This window comes from Manis pentadactyla, chromosome X (assembly GCF_030020395.1).
Source record: "Manis pentadactyla isolate mManPen7 chromosome X, mManPen7.hap1, whole genome shotgun sequence".
In the NCBI taxonomy this organism is placed as follows: Eukaryota; Metazoa; Chordata; class Mammalia; order Pholidota; family Manidae; genus Manis; species Manis pentadactyla.
The window spans coordinates 63,377,554-63,398,593 of NC_080038.1; the positions used below are offsets into that span (position 1 = coordinate 63,377,554).

At 38.8% G+C, this 21,040-nt stretch overlaps 1 protein-coding gene across 1 annotated transcript in view; it reads right to left on the bottom strand.

Moving 5' to 3' along the window:
- Positions 1-1,634: 1,634 nt before the first annotated feature.
- SNX12 (sorting nexin 12) overlaps positions 1,635-21,040 on the bottom strand; it is a 180,180-nt gene continuing 160,774 nt past the window's right edge. Inside the window, exon 5 of the mRNA XM_036898223.2 lies at positions 1,635-2,902. Coding sequence (XP_036754118.1) covers positions 2,648-2,902 — 255 coding nt within the window. The 3' untranslated portion in view covers positions 1,635-2,647. The remainder of the gene's footprint in view (positions 2,903-21,040) is intronic.

The window sequence follows — 21,040 nt, forward strand, 5'->3', positions numbered from 1 at the left end:
GCTTATTTCACGGAGCATAATACCCTCTAGCTACATCCATGTTGTTGCAAATGGTAGGATTGTTGTCTTCTTATGGCTGAATAATATTCCATTGTGTATATATACCACAACTTCTTTATCCATTCATCTACTGATGGACACTTAGGTTGCTTCCATTTCTCAGCTACTGTAAATAATACTGTGATAAACATAGGGGTGCATGTGTCTTTTTGAACCCGGGCTCCTGCATTCTTAGGGTAAATTCCTAGGAGTGGAATTCCTGGGTCACACGGATTTCTGTTTTTAGTTTTTTGAGGAACCTTCATACTGCTTTCCACAATGGTTGAACTAATTTACATTCCCACCAGCAGGGTAGGAGGGTTCACCTTGCTCCAAATCCTCGCCGGCATCTGTTGTTCCTAGTCTTTTCTATGTTGGCCATCCTAACTTGTGTGAGGTGATATCTCATTGTGGTTTTAATTTGCATTTCCCTGATAATGATGTGAGAATCTTTTCATGTGCGTGTTGGCCATCTGAATTTCTTTGGAGAAGTGTCTGTTCAGATACTCCACCCATTTTTTAATTGGGATATTTGCTTTTTGGGTGTTGAGGTGTGTAAGTTCTGTATATATTTTAGATGTTAACCCCCTGTTGGATATGTAATTTATGAATATATTCTCCCATACTGTAGGATGCTTTTTGTTCTGCTGATGTTTTCCTTTCCCGTACAGAAGCTTTTTAATTTGATGTAGTCCCATATGTTCGTTTTTGCTTTTGTTTCCCTTGCCTGAGGATATGTGCTCAGGATAAAGTTGCTCATGTTTATATTCAAGAGATTTTGCCTATGCTTTCTTCTAAGGTTTTAATGGTTCCATGACATACATTCAGGTCTTTGGCCCACTTCAAGTTTACTTTTTGTGTATGGAGTTAGACAATAATCCAGTTTCATTCCCTTACATGTAACTATCCAGTTTTGTCAAACACCAGCTGTTGAAGAGACTGTCATTTCCCTATTGTATATCCATGGCTCTTTATCGTATATTAATTGACCATATATGTGTGGGTTTATATCTGGGCTTTCTGCTCTGTTACATTGATCTATGGTTCTGTTCTTGTGCCAATACCAAATTGTCTTGATTACTGTGGCTCTGTAGTAGAGCTTGAAGTCAGGGTGCATAATTCGCTCCACTTTATTCTTCCTTCTCAGGATTGCTTTGGCTATTCAGGATCTTTTGTGATTCCATATGAAGTTTAGAACTATTTGCTCTAGTTCATTGAAGAATGCTTTTGGTATTTTGATAGGGATTGCATTGAATCTGTACATTGCTTTAGGCAGGATGGCCATTTGGACAATATTAATTCTTCTGACCCATGAGCATGGGATGTGTTTCCATTTATTGGTATCTTTTTAAATTTCTCACATGAGCGTCTTGTAGTTTTCAGAGTACAGGTCTTTTACTTCTTGGTTAGGTTTATTCCTAGATATTTTATTATTTGTGATGCAATTGTGAATGGAATTGTTTTCCTGATTTCTCTTTCTGCTAGTTCATCATTAGTGTAAAGTAATGCAACAGATTTCTGTGTATTAATTTTGTATCCTTGCAACTTTGCTGAATTCAGATATAGGATCTAGTAGTTTTGGAGTGGAGTCTTTAGGGTTTTTGTGTACAATATCATGGCATATGCAAACAGGGTCAGTTTAACTCATTCCTTGCCAATCTAGATGCGTTTTATTTTTTTGTGTTGTGTGATTGCTGTGGCTAGGACCTCCAGCACTATGTTGAATAAAAGTGGGGAGAGTGGACATCCTTGTCGTGTTCCCAACCTTAAAGGAAAAACTTTCAGCTTCTTGTTGTTAAGTATGATGTTGGCTGTGAGTTTGTCATATATGGCCTTTATTATTTTGAGGTACTTGCCCTGTATATCCATTTTGTTGAGAGTTTTTATCATGAATGGATGTTGAATTTTGTCAAATGCTTTTTTGGCATCTATGGAGATGATCACGTGGTTTTTGTCCTACTTTTTGTTGATGTGGTGAATGATTTTGATGGATTTTTGAATGTTGTACCATCCCAGGAATAAATCCTAGTTGATCATGATGGGTGATCTTTTTTATGTATTCTTTAATTTGGTGTGCTAATATTTTGTTGAGTATTTTTTGCATCTTTGTTGATCAGGGATATTGGTCTGTAATTTTCTTTTTTTGTGTTGTCTTTGTCTGGTTTGGGTATTAGAGTGATGCTGGCCTTGTAGATTGAGTTTGGGAGTATTCGTTCCTCTTATACTTTTTGGAAAACTTTAAGGAGGATGGGTATTAAGTCATCACTAAATGTCAAGCTCCCCAGGTTTTTAACACACCTCAGTTTTTATCTTCCAGCAGCTCTGGTGTCAGAAGAGGAAAACAAAGGAGATCCCTAAGGGCCCACAGGAGCAATGAGCAAGCTGGTGAAGGCACTCACTGAGCCCCTGGAGTGCACCAACCCCTCCCTGCCTCTGAGTGTGGTGGGCAAGCCTCTACCTCTCAACTCAGCTCTGCAGACTTTGCATTATTAGCTTTCAGACCCCACCTGAAAGTTTCTTTGGAGTGGTCAGACCTAGAAACTGGACCGATGTGAGGATTTTTTTCTGATGGCACTCCCATAAGGATGTCCATTTTAGTACTTACACTTTATGACATGGTAATTATTTGTTCACAGTTTGTGTTCCCCACCAAATTATCAACTCTTCTTGAATGGGGACTAACTCTTACATAACCTCTTATCAAAGTCTCATGAAATACCTGGCATAAGTAAGTACTCATAAAATGTAAGTTGAATGAAAAGATTGAAGTCTGGAATCTAGAGCCAAGAACATTCCCTAAAGGAAAATCTGCTTTGCGTGTTACTACAGCTTCCTGTCTTCTTTTAGACATCATCCTGGTCACCTGGAAAGGAACAGAAAGGCTAGGGTCATGAAGGTTTCAGGGATAGGAACAGAATAGTTTAGAAGGGTTTAAGGTGAGGCCAAGCTTCCCTTAACTGACACCAAGTTGACTGTTCTGCCCAGCCACTTCAGACTTCTTCCCACCTTTCTTCCTGTCTTCCAAGTCCATCTAGTTTCTGACTGTCTGGAGTGAGTGAACTCAAGAATTATGGCCTCAGCCTGAGTCTGGGATCAGCAAAAAGTGCTCTGGACACGAAATACTGAATGGACATTGCTCTGCTGAAGTTCCATTTCTATATTGGCATTTAGAACTCTCTGGATTGGTATTTCACTTCTAGATAAGGCACAGTAGTTGTAAAAGGTTATTAGTGGTGGTGGTGGTGGGGACAAAGATGCAGGTGAGAGGAGAGAGAAAGAACTACATTGACTATCATCACACAGATCTCACACCAGAAAACATTTAAATTCTGGCTTAAGGTCAGCCCTGATGATAGCTTTACTTCCTACAGGAATATGACTGGGCAAGCAGAGAGAACTGGGAAAAGGCTGCAGGTCTTTGAGGTGACAGACTTGGAGCTATAACTCTGTATGCCCATTCTTCCCTTCATATTAAATACAACCCTTACAGTTTACTATCTCTGTGTGGTCTTAAGTTATAGCACCTTGACAAAGGAGTAAGTGCATAAGGGTTGAATGTTTCCAACTTTTTAGGGGCTCCTTGTCTTGGAAAATCCCCATAATCTGTGAATAGGCAACATGACATTGACCTGCCATGAAACTATTAATGTAAAAGGGTTGGTATTGAAAATTAGCTTTTGCTATTTTAGTTACTGTTTTGGAATGGGAAATGGTGCCAATAAAAAAGTAGTAGAAAAAAGGGGACCCCAAGTTCCTTTACTAAGCTTCTCTTCCTTTAACCACTTGATTCTGAAAGCCAGACAGGATTAGGCAGACTTGGGGGTGGGGTGGGAGGGAATGGCTCACTACAGAAAAGATAAATGTGAAGGTATATTGTGCACATAGGAACTATGAACCTAAAAGCTCACTAAACATCAATATCCATATTTTTAAATATGTTTTCACTTCAAAATGATATATGTTTATTATGGAAAATGAAGTCCTCTAGGTGATTCTGTCTATATTCACTATCTAAAGAGGCTCTCTGAATGTGTATAAAATCATTGGAAGCCTTAATGAACATAACAGAGAAGCTTGTTATAATGCAAAATCCTAAATTCTAATTCAAGAAATGGATTAAATAGATCTGAGAATCTGAATTTTAAATAAGCATGCCAGGTAATGCAGAGGGTCCACACTTTGAGAACGTGGACCTAAGGGTAGGGCCTTCTTCTTAGTATACAGACCAATGACTTTTAATTTCTTCTTATTCCATATTTCCTTTCTTTAGCAATTTTACCCATTGATGTAGTTAGTTTCAGTCTCACTTTTGTGAGAAACTCCTGAATATTTATTTCCATCCTCAACCTCTCTGAGTTTTGGAACTGAGTTTATAACTACTTGCAAGATACTTTGTGCTTTGTCAGAACCCCAAATTCAACATGTTCAAAACTGAATTCCGTGCAAGAAATAATAAATGTTAGCGAGGACGTGGAGAAAAGGGAACCCTCGTGCACTGTTGGTGGAATATAAATGGGTGCAGCCACTGTAAAAAGCAGTATGAAGGTTCCTCAAAAAATGAAACATAGAAATAGCATATGACCCAGTAATTCCATTTCTGGAATTTACCCTAAGAAAACAAAACCACTAATTTGAAAAGATATGTGAACCCCTATGCTTATCACAGTATTATTTACAATAGCCAAGATATGGAAACAACCTAAATGTCCATCAATAGATGAATGGATAAAGAAATTATGAATGGATATGTGGTTATATATATACAATGGACTATTACTCAGCCATGAAAAAGAATGAAATATTGCCATTTGTAACAACATAGATGGACCTAGAGGATACTATGTTAAATAAATAAATAAGAGAATGACAAATATTATTTGATTTCACTTATCTGTGGAATCTAAAAAACAAAGCAAACGAACAAATAAACAAAACAGAAATAGACTTATAAACACAGAGAAACAGACTAGTGTTGCCATAGGGAAATGGGGTAAAGGGAATGGGTGAAATGGGTGAAGAGGGAAAAAATTAGTGAGAACATTTGATGTCTTAAGCTGGGTGGTGGTTACATGAGTGTATACATGCATCAAAATTCACCGAGCTGTACACTAAGATCTGTGCATTTTGTTGTATGTGCCTCAATGTAAAAGAAAAACAAAATGACGTCATTTGTCACTCAGTGAATATTATGTACCTGAAGCCATGCTAAGGTCCTGAGATAGAAAGATGAATTAAAATACAGGCTTTGTCTTTGAGAACCTCACAGGCTATACACTCTAGTAAAGGAGAATATATGCTATATGAGAAGTACATATACAGTATTACAGGGATACAAATGTCAGAGTAATTAGTTCTTCCCAGGAGGTAGAGGGTAGCATGTTGAGGGGTCTACTCTAAGGGAAGATATTGTAGAGAACAATTCACTGAATTCCCTATTAGAGAAATGAATAAACAATACATCTGTAAAATATATCCTTTGGCCATTTAGCTATTAGGAACTTGACATTTTTATATCAATTTACACTAGATTTAGAATGAATTGGTATGAATGTAACTGAATTATGCTATGGCCTGATGAAGTATATTGCAATTTACCTGGGGAAAAATGATGTATTAATAGAAAGGAAATGGTCTGTATGCCATCTAGGCAAAAATGGAGCAGGAAACGACTATGTCAGCGTGTCTCCAGCACTAGTCATGGAGGGGGAAACCTGGTTAGTGTACCTAAAATTTACTGAATGCTGCTTATGCTTCAAAGGTGAAATTATGTATTTGACATGGATGATTTAATTTGATTCACACAACTCAAAGATGTAGGTGCTATTACTAACCACATGCATGGTGGACCATGTGACATACATATCCCTTTAGTGGAGCTGGGCACATCATGTTTTTGTTTGTTTCTAACCACTCCTATTTATTTCAGTGGTATGATATTAGAAGCTAATCATGTTCATATAAGCAAATGCTTTTTATGGTAGTAAAATATATATAGCATAAAATTTACCATTTTAACCATTTTTAAGTGTATACTTGTGTCATTAAGTACATTCATGTTGCTGTGCATCCCTTACTATCATACATTTCCAGAATTTTCTCATTTTCCTTGACTGAAACTCTAGACTCATTAAACAATATCTCCCCGTGTACCCCTCTCGCAGTCCCTGGCAATCACCATTCTTCTTTCTGTCTATGCATTTGACTACTCTAGGTACCTTATATAAGTTGAAGCATATAATATTTGTCCTTATGTGAATCGCTTTTCTTACTTAGTATGTCTTCAATCTGTGTTTTAGTATGTGTCAGAATCTCCTTCATTTTAAGGCTGAGTAACATTCCATTGTATGTATAAACTATATTTTCCTTACCCAAGTCATTCATTGATAGACACTTGCATGGCTTCCACCCTTTGCTTTTATGAATAATACTGCTTATGAACATGAGTGTACAAATATATGCTCGAGTCCCTGCTTTCAATTCTTTTTGGTATATACCTAGAAGTAGAATTGCTGTTTTGAATTTTTTTAGGAGGTTAAATATTTTTATCAAACACGTATTACTTTTTCAATTAAAAGAGTTACAAAAAGGAAAAGCACATGGCTACTATGAAATGTGAAAATATATGAAGTGCTGGCCCACACCGAAAGTCCAGTAACTGTCCATGTCCTGCTGAAACAGTTGTTTTTAGAGAGGGAAACCCCCAAGGCATGCCTCTGCATTGGCTTGTCCAAGCTGCAAATGAATCCAAATGTTTTTCCAGGATGCTGCTTTTCAGAATAACATTTTGCAATAGAACCAAATAAGCATTATCATACGTTAAAACATTAAAAACAATTCCTCACTGTCATCTAAAATTTGAAACATATTTAAATACCCCTAAGTCTCCTTTGTGACTGGTTTGTCCAACCTGGGATCAAGCAAAAATCTTGAACAAAATATTAGCAAACCAAATTCAAGAATACATCAAAAGAATCATCCATCATGACCAAGTGGGAGTTACTCCATGGATGCAAAGATGGTATAATATTCATAAATCAATATCATTCACCACATTAACAAAAATAAGGATGAAAACCACATGATTATCTAAATAGATGCTGAGAAAGCATTTGACAAAATTCAACATTTATTCATGATAAAAACTCTCAACAAAATGGATACAGAGGGCAAATACCTCTACATAATAAAGGTCATGTACAACAAACCCACAGCCAACATCATACTTAACAGTGAGAAGCTGAAAGCTTTTCCTCTAAGATCAGGAACAAGACAAGGATGCCCACTCTCCCCACTTTTATTCAACACAGTACTGGAGGTCATGCCCACGGCATTCAGACAACACAAAGAAATAAAAGGCATCCAGATTGGTGAGGAAGAAGTCAAATTGTCACTGTTTGCAGATGCCATGATATTGTACATAAAAAACCCAAAAGAATCCACTCCAAAACTACTAGATCTAATATCTGAATTCAGCAAAGTTGCAGGATACAAAATTAATACACAGAATTCTGTTGCTTTCCTATACACTAACAATGAACAAGCATAAAGAGAAATCAGGAAAACAATTCCATTCACAATTGTATCAAAAAGAATAAAATACCTAGGAATAAACCTAACCAAGGAAGTGAAAGACCTCTACACTGAAAACTATAAGACACTCTTGGAGAAATTAAAGAAGACACCAATAAATGGAAATAAATCCCATGCTCATGGATAGGAAGAATTAATATTTTTCCAAATGTCCATCCTGCCTAAAGCAATGTACAGATTAAATGAAATCCCTATCAAAATACCAAAAGCATTCTTCAACGAACTAGAGCAAATAGTTCTAAAATTCATATGGAACCACAAAAAACCCTGAATAGCCAAAACAATCCTTAGAAGGAATAATAAAGTGTGGGGGATTATGCTCCCAACTTCAAGCTCTACTGTAAAGCCACAGTTATCAAGACAATTTGGTACTGGCACAAGAACAGAGCCATAGATGAATGGACTATAGGGAGTCCAGAATATGATACCTAATATATAAGGAATGGAGGAAGAAGAATAGAGAGCCAAGATATAAATCCACACATATATGGCCAATTAATATATGATAAAAGAGCCATGGACATACAGTGGAGAAATGACAGCCTCTTTAACAACAGATGTTGGCAGAAGTGGACATCTGCCTGTAAGAAAATGAAACTGAATTACTGTGTAACTCCAAACACAAAAGTAAACTCGAAATGGATCAAAGATCTGAATGTAAGTTATGAAACCATAAAGCTTTTAGAAGAAAACATGGGCAAAACTCTCTTCAATATAAACATGAGCAACTTTTCTTGAACATATCTCCTCAGGCAAGGGAAACAAAAGCAAAAATGAACAAATGGGATTACATCAAACTAAAAAGCTTCTGTACACCATCAGCAGAAAAAAAGGCATCCTACAGTATGGGAGAATAAATTCATAAATGATATATCTGACAAGGGGTTAACATCAAAAATATATAAAGAGCTCACATAGCTCAATGCCCAAAAAGCAAATAACCCGACTAAAAAATGGGCAGAGGATATGAACAGATTTTCTCCAAAGAAGAAATTCAGATGGCCAACAGGCACATGAAAAGTTGCTCCACATTGCTAATCATCAGGGAAATACAAATTAAAATCACAATGAGATATCACCTCACACCAGTTAGGATGGCCACCATACAAAAGACAAGCAACAACAAGTGCTGGTGAGGACGCAGAGAAAGGGGAACCTTCCTAGAGTGTTGGTGGGGATATAAATTAGTTCAACCATGGTGGAAAGTAATATGGAGGTTCCTCAAAAAAACTAAAAATAAAAATACCATTTGACCCAGGAATTCCACTTCTTGGAATTTACCCTAAGAATACAGCAGCCCAGTTTGAAAAAGACAGATGCACCCCTATGTTTATCGCAGCACTATTTACAATACCCAAGAAATGGAAGCAACCTAAGTGTCCATCAGCAGATGAATGGATAAAGAAGACATGGTACATATACACAATGGAATATTACTCAGCCATAAGAAGAAAACAAATCCTACTATTTGCAACAACATGGATGGAGCTAGAGGGTATTATGCTCAGTGAAATAAGCCAGGCGGGAAAGACAAGTACCAAATGATTTCACTCATATGTGGAGTATAAGAACAAAGAAAAACTGAAGGAACAAAACAGCAGCAGATTCACAGAACCCAAGAATGGACTAACAGTTACCAAAGGGAAAGGGACTGGGGAGGATGGGTGGGAAGGGAGGGACAAGGAGGGAAAAGGGGCATTACTATTAGCAGAGATAATGTAGGCGGGGCACCCGGAGGGCTGTACAACACAGAGAAGACAAGTAGTGACTCTATAACATCTTACTACACTGATGGACAGTGACTGTAATGGGGTATGTGGGGGGGACTTGATAATAAGGGGGAATGTAGTAACCACAATGTTTCTCATGTGAAACCTGAGCATAAGATTGTATATCAATGATCCCTTAATAGAAAAAAAAGCAGAGTAGTGGTTTCCAGGGACTAGGGGAGGAACTGGAAGTTAATGTTTAATGGGTACAGAATTTCAATTTGGGATGATGAAAAAGTTCTGGCGATGGACACTAGTGATAGTTGTATAACAATGCAAATGTAATTAATGCTGCTAGACTGTATACTGAGATACTGTTAAAATGGGAACTTTTAGGCTATGTACATTTTACCACAAAAAGAAGAAAAAATGAGATCTGTATATACAGATAAGGAAATATTTCTACACACTTTCTGTTGTAAAGACCTAAAAGAGATGTAGAAATACTGAAGTAATCTTAAAAGCCTAAAAAAATGTTTATAGAAATGCTTTGTTTAGTTAGCTCCCAGTTCTAAAGTTGTACCTTGATTAATTTGATTGTTTCCCATGTTTGTGTTAATAACACACTTGTAAACCACTTCTACAGATGGCTGATCTCCTCTCTTGGATGATAATTCCTATTAAATTTTCAATGAGTAATTCATTTTCCAAGTTCTTAGCTTCCAACATACTCATTATAGCACTAACCATTTTACCTGACAATATCTATTCACTAATCAATTCCCAGTGAATAAGACATTTACGTCCAGCAAAAAAATTAGAACCCCTGAAACAGATAGCTAGTGATATGCTTTCTAATCTAGGTTGCATGGAATATGAAAATGAGAGACTTACTGGTGATTTCCAGAGGAAATAACATTAACATAATCAATGCACTGTGTGGCTTATCAAATAAGTACTGGAGAAACCTTAGTGGGACCATTTGGAATCTGACAGAAGGAAGCCTTGTGGAAGTAGTTAGATGGGGGTTGGCAATATGAAGAGCTGTTATTCATAGAAAAAAGACTGGAAGAACAGTATACCAAAATGTTAATATAAATTATCTCTGGTGAGTAAGGTTACCAGTTTTCTTTTCTTTTTTTGTTTGCTTATCGGTACTTTCTAAAATTTCTAAAACAAACATGGTAACTACTATAATAGAAAATACGCAAACAATAATTTATCCAGGATGTGACCAAAAGGGCACTGTAGGAGATCCCAACCTCCATCCCCCCACAAAGATAAACAATTAGACAGTTATCTATAAACAAACACTGGGAGAGCTCTGGAGTCCTCTTAAGAAATTTTAACAACACAGTGGAACAAAAACCCTGAGAATAATGGCACAAGAAGAGAAAAAAGATAGCCTCCTTTTGCCTGTATCATCCCATTTCCCCAGCCACTATTGCTCAGCAGCAAGAGGGAACTTCCCAGCTAGAAAGAGTTTCCTTACCAGGAAAGGAAGAGCAGGGTGAGCCACCAGCTTCCCCAGTCTTTGAGCACTGCGTGAAGGTCCCACTTCAATTTCACCCCACCCAGACCAGCAAAGCTGAGACATATAGAGATGGCTAGGAAAAAGGAAGAAAAGCAGGGGCCACCAATGTAGTTCACACAGTGGAAATAATTGCAGTTCACAGTGACTTGCGCTGCAGGCAAACACAACAGATTTTGCCCCTGAGAAAACTAACAGTCAACACAGCCACCATGACCCCCTACAAATTTCACCATCTTTTGCCCCATGGGTATTCACATTCACTGATGCTAGCCATGAGTCCTTCTACTCTCCACTCTTCCACCAGAGATGGAGAACCTCACCAGCAGCCAGCTAAGTCCTCTGCAGCTGTGTGGGGGCAAGATGCCAGCCTAGATCCCCACAGCCAACCCCCACTTCTGTGTGAATGCTTAGGGCTAGCCCTTCTAGCTGTACACTTGCTCCCTGCTCCCCTAATGTCTTTCACTAGCCTCAACTATAACATGCATGCCCAGGAGGGGACTGCAGCTATGAAAGAGCACACCAAAGGCCAGGGCCCCAGCAGCTGCCACTGAGCATATAGCAGGCTCCAGCCCTTGCTATATGCCCTGGCCTCTACCAAGACAGGTGTGTCTGAGTCAAGCCCTTGACAATATAAAGGTAAGTGCAGCTGACTCCCATAGCTAAATATGTGCAAACGCTGGCTCTGGCCATCATTAGTACATACTCTGGTCCCTAGCCACAGTAACAAGAGGTGCTGCTGGGGACCCTAATAGCCCTTGTAGCCACCATAGACCCCCTGCAGTGATCAAGAAGAGCCAGAGTTGTTCCTGCTGTGGAACCCAGAGCCAGAGACATCACGCCCCCCTGTACACAATGTGATCACATCCCCCCACACTTGGCACCCTACACTAATAGACCCAGGATTACAACATATTCAAATGCACCTCCACCCTCAGGTGGAAGGCTTCCCTTACCAAAAACAGTCCCTATGATCTGGAAAAGATGACTGCTTCTTCAAATGTGCAGGCACCTACACAAGGCTACAGAGATCATGAAGAACCAGGAAAGCACGATTTCACTAAAAGAATTCAGTAAACCTCCAGTAACTGGCCCCAAAGAAGTGGAGATCCAGGAGTTGTTCAACAAAGAATTCAAAATAGTTGTTCTAAAGATACTCAGAGAGCTACAAGAGAACACAGATAAACAATTTAATGATATCAGAAAAGAATACAAGAAAATGAGAAATTTGACAAAGAGATAGAAAATATAAAAAAAGAACCAAACAGAAAATTTGGAGCTGAAGAATACAATGATTGAATTAAGAATTCAATAGAAAAGTTCAATAGCAGGCTTGACAAGCAGAAGAATAAGTGATAAAGAAGACAGATCAATTCAAATTGTCCAATCAGAGAAGAAAAAAGAAAAAAGTATGAAAAGGAATAAGGAAAGCCTACAGGGCTGAGAGGACAACATCAAAAGAAATAATGGACTCATCACTGGAGTCCCAGAAGCAGAAGAGAGGCAGAAAGGGGTAGGAAGCTTATTTAAAGAAATAATGGCTAAGAACTTCCCAAACCTGGGGAGCGTTTTAGACATCCAGGTTCATGAAGTTAATTGGTCAACACAAAATTTCAATCCAAAATAATCTTCTCTAAGAGACATAATAGAACTATCTAAAAATCAAGAAAAAGAGAGAATTTTAAAAGAAGCAAGAGAAAAAAGGTTTCTCATAAAAGGGAACCCCCATCAGGCTACTAGCAGATTTCTCAGCAGAGACCTTACAGGCCAGGAGAGAATGAAATATTTTCAAAGGGCTAACCAAGAATACCCAGAAAAGTTGTCCTTCAAAAATGAAAGCAAGGTACTTTCCCTAATAAATGAAAGTTGAGGGAATTTATCACAACTAAATGTACTTTACAAGGAATGATGGAAGTTCTTCAAGCTAAAGAACAGAAGGATGCTAATTAGTAACATGAAAACATAAGATACAATGCAGTGTAAGAGTAAGCATATAGACAGATTCATAATACCCTAATACTGTAATATTGTGATGTTACCTACTTAACTGTAGCATAAAGGTTAAAGGGCAAAAAGTATTAAAAAGAGCTATAGCTTCCATCTTACTACATTGTTGGACAGTGACTGCAATGAGGTGTGGGGGGGACTTGATAATATGGCTGAACATAGTAACCACAATGTTGCTCATGTGAAACCTTCATAAGATTGTATACCCATCATAACTTTAAAAAAAGAGCTATAGCTTCAACAATTTAATGGATACTCAACATGAAAAGATGTAAATGGTAACATCATAAACATAGAAGTGGAGAAGTAAAAGGATAGAGTTTTTGTATTCGACCAAAGTTTTTCTTTCTGATACATTGTTATCAGCATAAAATAGAGTTATACAACACACACACACAGTTTTATGTAAGCCCCACGGTAACCACAAAGCAAAACCTACAGTGGATTCACAGAAGACAAAGAAGGGAATCAAGGCAAAGCATACAACTATGGAAAATCATCACTTTACAAAGGAAGGCATAAAGAGAAAAGAAAGGAACAAAGAAACTAAAAAACAGCCAGAAAACAACTAATAAGGTAGCATTAGTAAGTCCTTTTCTATTACTAGTTACTCTAAATGCAAATGGATTGAATTTTCCAATCGAAAGATATAGACTGCCTGGACTGTATGGAAAAAAGAGGGTCATTATATAATGATAAGGGGTCAGTATATCAAGAAGATATAACAGTCATAAATATATATGCACCCAACATCAAAGCATTGAAATACATTGAACAAATACAAACAGATCTGAAGGGAGGAATAGACAAATATAGTAACAGTAGGGGACTTCAAAGCCCCACTATCAATAATGGATAGGTCATCCAGACAGAAAACAGCAAAGAAATGCGAGGCTTGGCCCATACTTTAGATCAAATAGACATAATAGACATACAGAACATTCCATCCAAAAGCAAAAGAAAACACATTCTTCTCAAGGGCACATGGAACATTCTCCAGGGTAGATTGTATGATAGGTCACAAAACAAGTCAGCAAATTTAAGAAGATTGAAATCATACCAGGTATCTTTTCCAACTACAGTGGAATGAAACAAGACATCAATAATAGGAGGAAAGCTGGAAAATTCACAGATATGTGGAAATTAACACACTGCTGAACAACTAAAGGTCAACGAGGAAATAAAAAGCTATCAGGATATATCTAGAAACAAATGAAACCAGAAGCACAATATACCAAAAGCTATGCTGCCTAAGGGCTTCTACAAGAGAAGTTCATAGTAGTAAATGGCCACATTTCATATAAACCACCCATCTTTACATCTCAAGGACCTATAAAAAGAAGAACAAACTAAGCCCAAAGTTAGCCAAAGGAAGGAAATAACAAAGATCAGAGCAGAAATAAATGAAAGAGACCAGAAAGCTAGGGAAAAATTAATGAAATTAAGAGCTGGATTTTTTTAAGATAAAAAGATCACACTCTTAGAAAAACAAAACTGAAGGAACAAAACAGCAGCAGACTCACAGACTCCTAGAAGGGACTAGCGGTTACCAAAGGGAAGGGGTTGGGGAGGAGGGTGGGGAGGGAGGGAGAAGGGGACTAAGCGGCACTATGATTCTCAATGGCAATATAGGTAGGTCTTGGGGAAGGCAGTATAGTACAGGAAAGACAAGTAGTGACTCTATAGCATCTTACTATGCTGATGGACAGTGACTGCAATGGGGCATGGGGGTGTCTCGATAATATAGGTGATGTAGTAACCACGTTGCTTTTAATGTGAAACCTTCATAAGAGTGTATATCAATAATACTTTAATTTTTTAAAAAAAAGATCACACTCAATGGTGAAAGGTTGAAAGCTTTTCCTCTAAGATCAGGAAGACAGTGGTGCCCATTCTCACCACTCCTATTCAAAATAGTACTGGAAGTCCTAGCCACAGCAATCAGGCAAAAAAGAGAGAGAGAGAGAGAGAGAGAGAAAAGAAATAAAACAATATTCTCACACCACATGGGAAAAAGTTCACCCACTTACAGCTTCAACTACCACCTATACAGTGATAGATCCCCAAAATTTTAATACTAGCCCCAAACTCCTGCTTAAGCTTGAGACCTCTATTTCCAAGTTACATTTAAGCATCTCTACCTGTGAGCTACAAGTGTACCTTAAGCTCCACTGGTCTAAAATCAGACTATCCTCTTTACTGCCCCAGTCCAATCTACTGTATTCCTGAATTGCATTCTCATTCTCAAATACAAGCCAGTTTCCCAAACTAGAAACTTCCTTTTGCCCTAACCACTTCTTCTCCCTAACCCTGCACATTTAATTAATCAGCATACAATTCTATTGACTCTACTTCATAAATATCATTCTGTCAAACCTGGCTGTTCCCCTGCACTGCCGCAATCTGAGTTCCGATTCCTATAATATCAACTTGGACTACCTACTACAGCACCTACTAATTAGTCCTGCCACCATTCCTTCCCCACTCCAGACCAGTTCAGCTTCTACACTGCTTTCAAAACGATCTTTACAAAACAAAAGAGAAACCACCCTTTTGACTCCCCAGCCCTACAGGATAAAACCCAGACTCCTTGGTCTGGCATATTAGGATCCAGTCTTGCTTACACTTTTTATGAGAAAGCTTCACTTTCTACCCCACCCTCAACTCCTGCACTCTAAGTTCTTGCCATCGCACAAACACACCAGGTCCTTTTACATCTTCATATATTAACACATTATATTCCCTCCTCTTAGAATGTCCTTCCCTTTCTTACTCACCTGACAATGTCCTAGATGTCTGAGAAGAGGGAATTTGTTTTTTTCCCTACAGCGTCCTCCACGTGTCTGACATATAGGTGGGCCACAACAAATACGTATAGCGTGATTGAATACCAGAGAGATTCCATGCCTCAACCCCACACCTCACCTTCAGCCGTACAGTATTTCAGTCGCTGTACATGTGCTCTTACTTCCATGTCTTTGCACACACTGTACTCTTCTAACTCTCAGGAAAAAAAATTATATGAGCCTTCTCAGGAAACATAAAGCAGTTTTGCTAAGCAATTTATGTTCATTAGCTAATTTTAATCCTCAATCAATCTTGTGAGGTAAGTACTATTATCATTTTGTAGATTTTTAAAAACCTGAGGTTTAGAATAGGCCGGAGGCGGAGCCAACATGGCGGCGTGAGTAGGACAGTGGGAATCTCCTCCCAAAAACATATATACTTTTGAAAATACAACAAACACAACTAGCCCTAAAAGAGAGACCAGAAGACGCAGGACAGTGGCCAGACTGCAGCTACACCAGCGAGAACCCAGCGCCTCGCGAAGGGGGTAAGATACAAGCCCCGGCCCTGCGGGACGCGAGCGCCCCTCCCCCCAGCTCCCGGCGGGAGAACAATAGGCAGAGCGGGAGGGAGACGGAGCCCAGGACTGCCGAACACCCAGCCCCAGCCATCCGGGCCAGAGCGCAGACACAGTATATGCCCAGGGGGCCCTGGATACTGGGAGAACAGGGGGTAGACCTCAGAGCGGGTGCTGAAGCTGATGCCCCTGTGACAAAGAAAAGCGGGGGCTTTTTTTGAAAGTCTTAAAGGGACAGGGACTTAACAGCTTGACGGAAACAACCCAGGTCACAGTACAGCAGCTGGAAATTACAGGGAAAACCGGGTGCACTAACCCCCTGGGCAACAGCTCTGAGACCCCTCACGGAGGCAAACAGTCAAGCAGCCCCCCCATCCATCACCCCACCGGGCGCTGCGAAAGCAGAGAAGCAGCCTGAGACAAATTCCGCCCACAGAAAGGGAAATTTCTCCCTTCCGGCCAGGCAAGACACAAAGACCCACTCTACACGCAATTACCCAACACAAGCCACTAGGGGTCGCAGTTGCCCCAGTAAAGAAAGGCCAGTAGTAAGTGAAAATTTTGGCCCTCCCAGCTGACAGTCAATAGCACCTGTCAACATGAAAAGGCAAAAAAATATGATTCAGACAAGACTAACCCAGACAGCTTCGGCATCTGCTACATCTTCCCCTGAGAAGGAATCTGGGGAGATAGATTTAGCCAGTCTACCTGAAAAAGAATTCAAAACAAAAGTCATAACCATGCTGATGGACTTGCAGAGAAATATGCAAGAACTAAGGAAGGAGAATTCAGAAATAAAACAAGCTCTGGAAGGACTTCAAAACAGAATGGACGAGATGCAAGAGACCATTAATGGACTAGAAAACAGAGAACAGGAACGCAGAGAAGCTGATGCAGAGAGAGATACAAGGATCTCCAGGAATGAAAGAATTCTAAGAGAGCTGAGTGATCAATATAAAAGAAATAATTTAAGAATCATAGGCATTCCAGAAGAAGTAGAGAGAGAAAAGGGGATAGAAAATGTCTTTGAAGAAATAATTGCTGAAAATTTCCCCAAACTAGGGGAAGAAATGGCCTCTCAGACCACAGAGGTACACAGAACTCCCATGACAAGGGATCCAAGGAGGGCAACACCAAGACACATAATAATTAAAATGGCAAAGATCAAAGACAAGGACAAAGTATTACAAGCAGCCAGAGAGAAAAAAAAGGTTACCTACAAAGGAAAACCCATCAGGCTATCATCAGACTTCTCAACAGAAACCCTACAGGCCAGAAGAGAATGGCATGATATACTTAATGCAATGAAACAGAAGGGCCTCGAACCAAGACTACTGTATCCAGCACGAATATCATTTAAATATGAAGGAGGGATTAAACAATTCCCAGACAAGCAAAAGTTGAGGGAATTTGCCTCCCACAAACCACCTCTACAGGGCATCCTACAGGGACTGCTCTAGATGGGAGCACTCCTAAAAAGAGCACAAAACAAAACACCCAACATATGAAGAAGGGAGGAGGAGGAATAAGAAGGGAGAGAAATAAAGAATCATCAGATTGTGTTTATAATAGCTCAACAAGCGAGTTAAGTTAGACAGTAAGACAGTAAAGAAGCTAACCCTAAACCTTTGGTAACCACAAACTTAAAGCCTGCAATGGCAATAAATTCATACCTTTCAATAATCACCCTAAATGTAAATGGACTGAATGCACCAATCAAAAGACACAGAGTAATAGAATGGATAAAAAAGCAAGATCCATCCATATGCTGCTTACAAGAGACTCACCTCAAACCCAAAGACGCGCACAGACTTAAAGTCAAGGGATGGAAAAAGATATTTCAAGCAAACAACAGAGAGAAGAAAGCAGGTGTTGCAATTCTGGTATCAGACAAAACAGACTTCAAAATAAAGAAAGTAACAAAAGACAAAGAAGGACATTACATAATGATAAAGGGCTCAGTCCATCAAGAGGATATAACCATTATAAATATATATGCACCCAATACAGGAGCACCAACATACCTGAAACAAATATTAACAGAACTAAAGGAGGAAATAGAATGCAATGCATTCATTCTAGGAGACTTCAACACACCACTCACTCCAAAGGACAGATCCACCAGACAGAAAATAAGTAAGGACACAGAGGCACTGAACAACACACTAGAACAGATGGACCTAATAGACATCTACAGAACTCTACATCCAAAAGCAACAGGATACACGTTCTTCTCAAGTGCACATGGAACATTCTCCAGAATAGACCACATACTAGGACACAAAAAGAGCCTCAGTAAATTCCAAAAGATTGAAATCCTACCAACCAACTTTTCAGACCACAAAGGCATTAAACTAGAAATAAACTGTTCAAAGAAAGCAAAAAGGCTCACAAACACATGGAGGCTAAACAACACGCTCCTAAATAATCAATGGATCAATGACCAAATCAAAATGGAGATCCAGCAATATATGGAAACAAATGACAACAACAACACTAAGCCCCAACTTCTGTGGGACGCAGCAAAAGCAGTCTTAAGAGGAAAGTATATAGCACTCCAAGCATATTTAAAAAAGGAAGAGCAATCCCAAATGAACGGTCTAATGTCACAACTATCAAAATTGGAAAAAGAAGAACAAATGAGGCCTAAGGTCAGCAGAAGGAGGGACATAATAAAGATCAGAGAAGAAATAAATAAAATTGAGAAGAATAAAACAATAGCAAAAATCAATGAAACCAAGAGCTGGTTCTTCGAGAAAATAAACAAAATAGATAAGCCTCTAGCCAGACTTATTAAGAGGAAAAGAGAGTCAACACAAATCAACAGTATCAGAAATGAGAAAGGAAAAATCACAACAGATCCCGCAGAAATACAAAGAATTATTAGAGACTACTATGAAAACCTATATGCTAACAAGCTGGGAAACCTAGGAGAAATGGACAACTTCCTAGAAAAATACAACCTTCCAAGACTGACCCAAAAAGAAACAGAAAATCTAAACAGACCAATTACCAGCAACGAAATTGAAGCGGTAATCAAAAAACTACCAAAGAACAAAACCCCCGGGCCAGATGGATTTACCTCGGAATTTTATCAGACATACAGGGAAGACATAATACCCATTCTCCTTAAAGTTTTCCAAGAAATAGAAGAGGAGGGGATACTCCCAAACTCATTCTATGAAGCTAACATCACCCTAATACCAAAACCAGGCAAAGACACCACCAAAAAAGAAAACTATAGACCAATATCCCTGATGAACGTAGACGCAAAAATACTCAACAAAATTTTAGCAAACCGAATTCAAAAATACATCAAAACCATCGTACACCATGACCAAGTGGGATTCATCCCAGGGATGCAAGGATGGCACAACATTCGAAAGTCCATCAATATCATCCACCACATCAACAAAAAGAAAGACAAAAACCACATGATCATCTCCATAGATGCTGAAAAAGCATTTGACAAAGTTCAACATCCATTCATGATAAAAACTCTCAGCAAAATGGGAATAGAGGGCAAGTACCTCAACATAATAAAGGCCATCTATGAAAAACCCACAGCCAACATTATATTGAATAGCGAGAAGCTGAAAGCATTTCCGCTGAGATCGGGAACTAGACAGGGATGCCCACTCTCCCCACTGTTATTTAACATTGTACTAGAGGTCCTAGCCACGGCAATCAGACAAAACAAAAAAATACAAGGAATCCAGATTGGCAAAGAAGAAGTCAAACTGTCACTATTTGCAGATGACATGATACTGTACATAAAAAACCCTAAAGACTCCACCCCAGAACTACTAGAACTGATATCGGAATACAGCAAAGTTGCAGGATACAAAATCAACACACAGAAATCTGTGGCTTTCCTATATACCAACAATGAACCAACAGAAAGAGAAATCAGGAAAACAACTCCATTCACAATTGCATCAAAAAAAATAAAATACCTAGGAATAAACCTAACCAAAGAAGTGAAAGACTTATATTCTGAAAACTACAAGTCACTCTTAAAAGAAATTAAAGGGGACACTAACAGATGGAAACGCATCCCATGCTCATGGCTAGGAAGAATTAATATCGTCAAAATGGCCATCCTGCCCAAAGCAATATACAGATTTGATGCGATCCCTATGAAACTACCAGCAACATTCTTCAATGAACTGGATCAAATAATTCAAAAATTCATATGGAACCACCAAAGACCCCGAATAGCCAAAGCAATCCTGAGAAAGAAGAATAAAGTAGGGGGGATCTCACTCCCCAACTTCAAGCTCTATTATAAAGCCATAGTAATCAAGACAATTTGGTACTGGCACAAGAACAGAGCCACAGACCAATGGAACAGACTAGAGAATCCAGACATTAACTCAGACATATATGGTCAATTAATATTTGATAAAGGAGCCATGGACATACAATGGCGAAATGACAGTCTCTTCAACAGATGGTGCTGGCAAAACTGGACAGCTACATGTAGGAGAATGAAACTGGACCATCGTCTAACCCCATATACAAAAGTAAACTCAAAATGGATCAAAGACCTGAATGTAAGTCATGAAACCATTAAACTCTTGGAAGAAAACATAGGCAAAAACCTCTTAGACATAAACATGAGTGACCTCTTCTTGAACATATCTCCCCGGGCAAGGAAAACAACAGCAAAAATGAACAAGTGGGACTATATTAAGCTGAAAAGCTTCTGTACAGCAAAAGACACCATCAATAGAACAAAAAGAAACCCTACAGTATGGGAGAATATCTTTGAAAATGACACATCCGATAAAGGCTTGA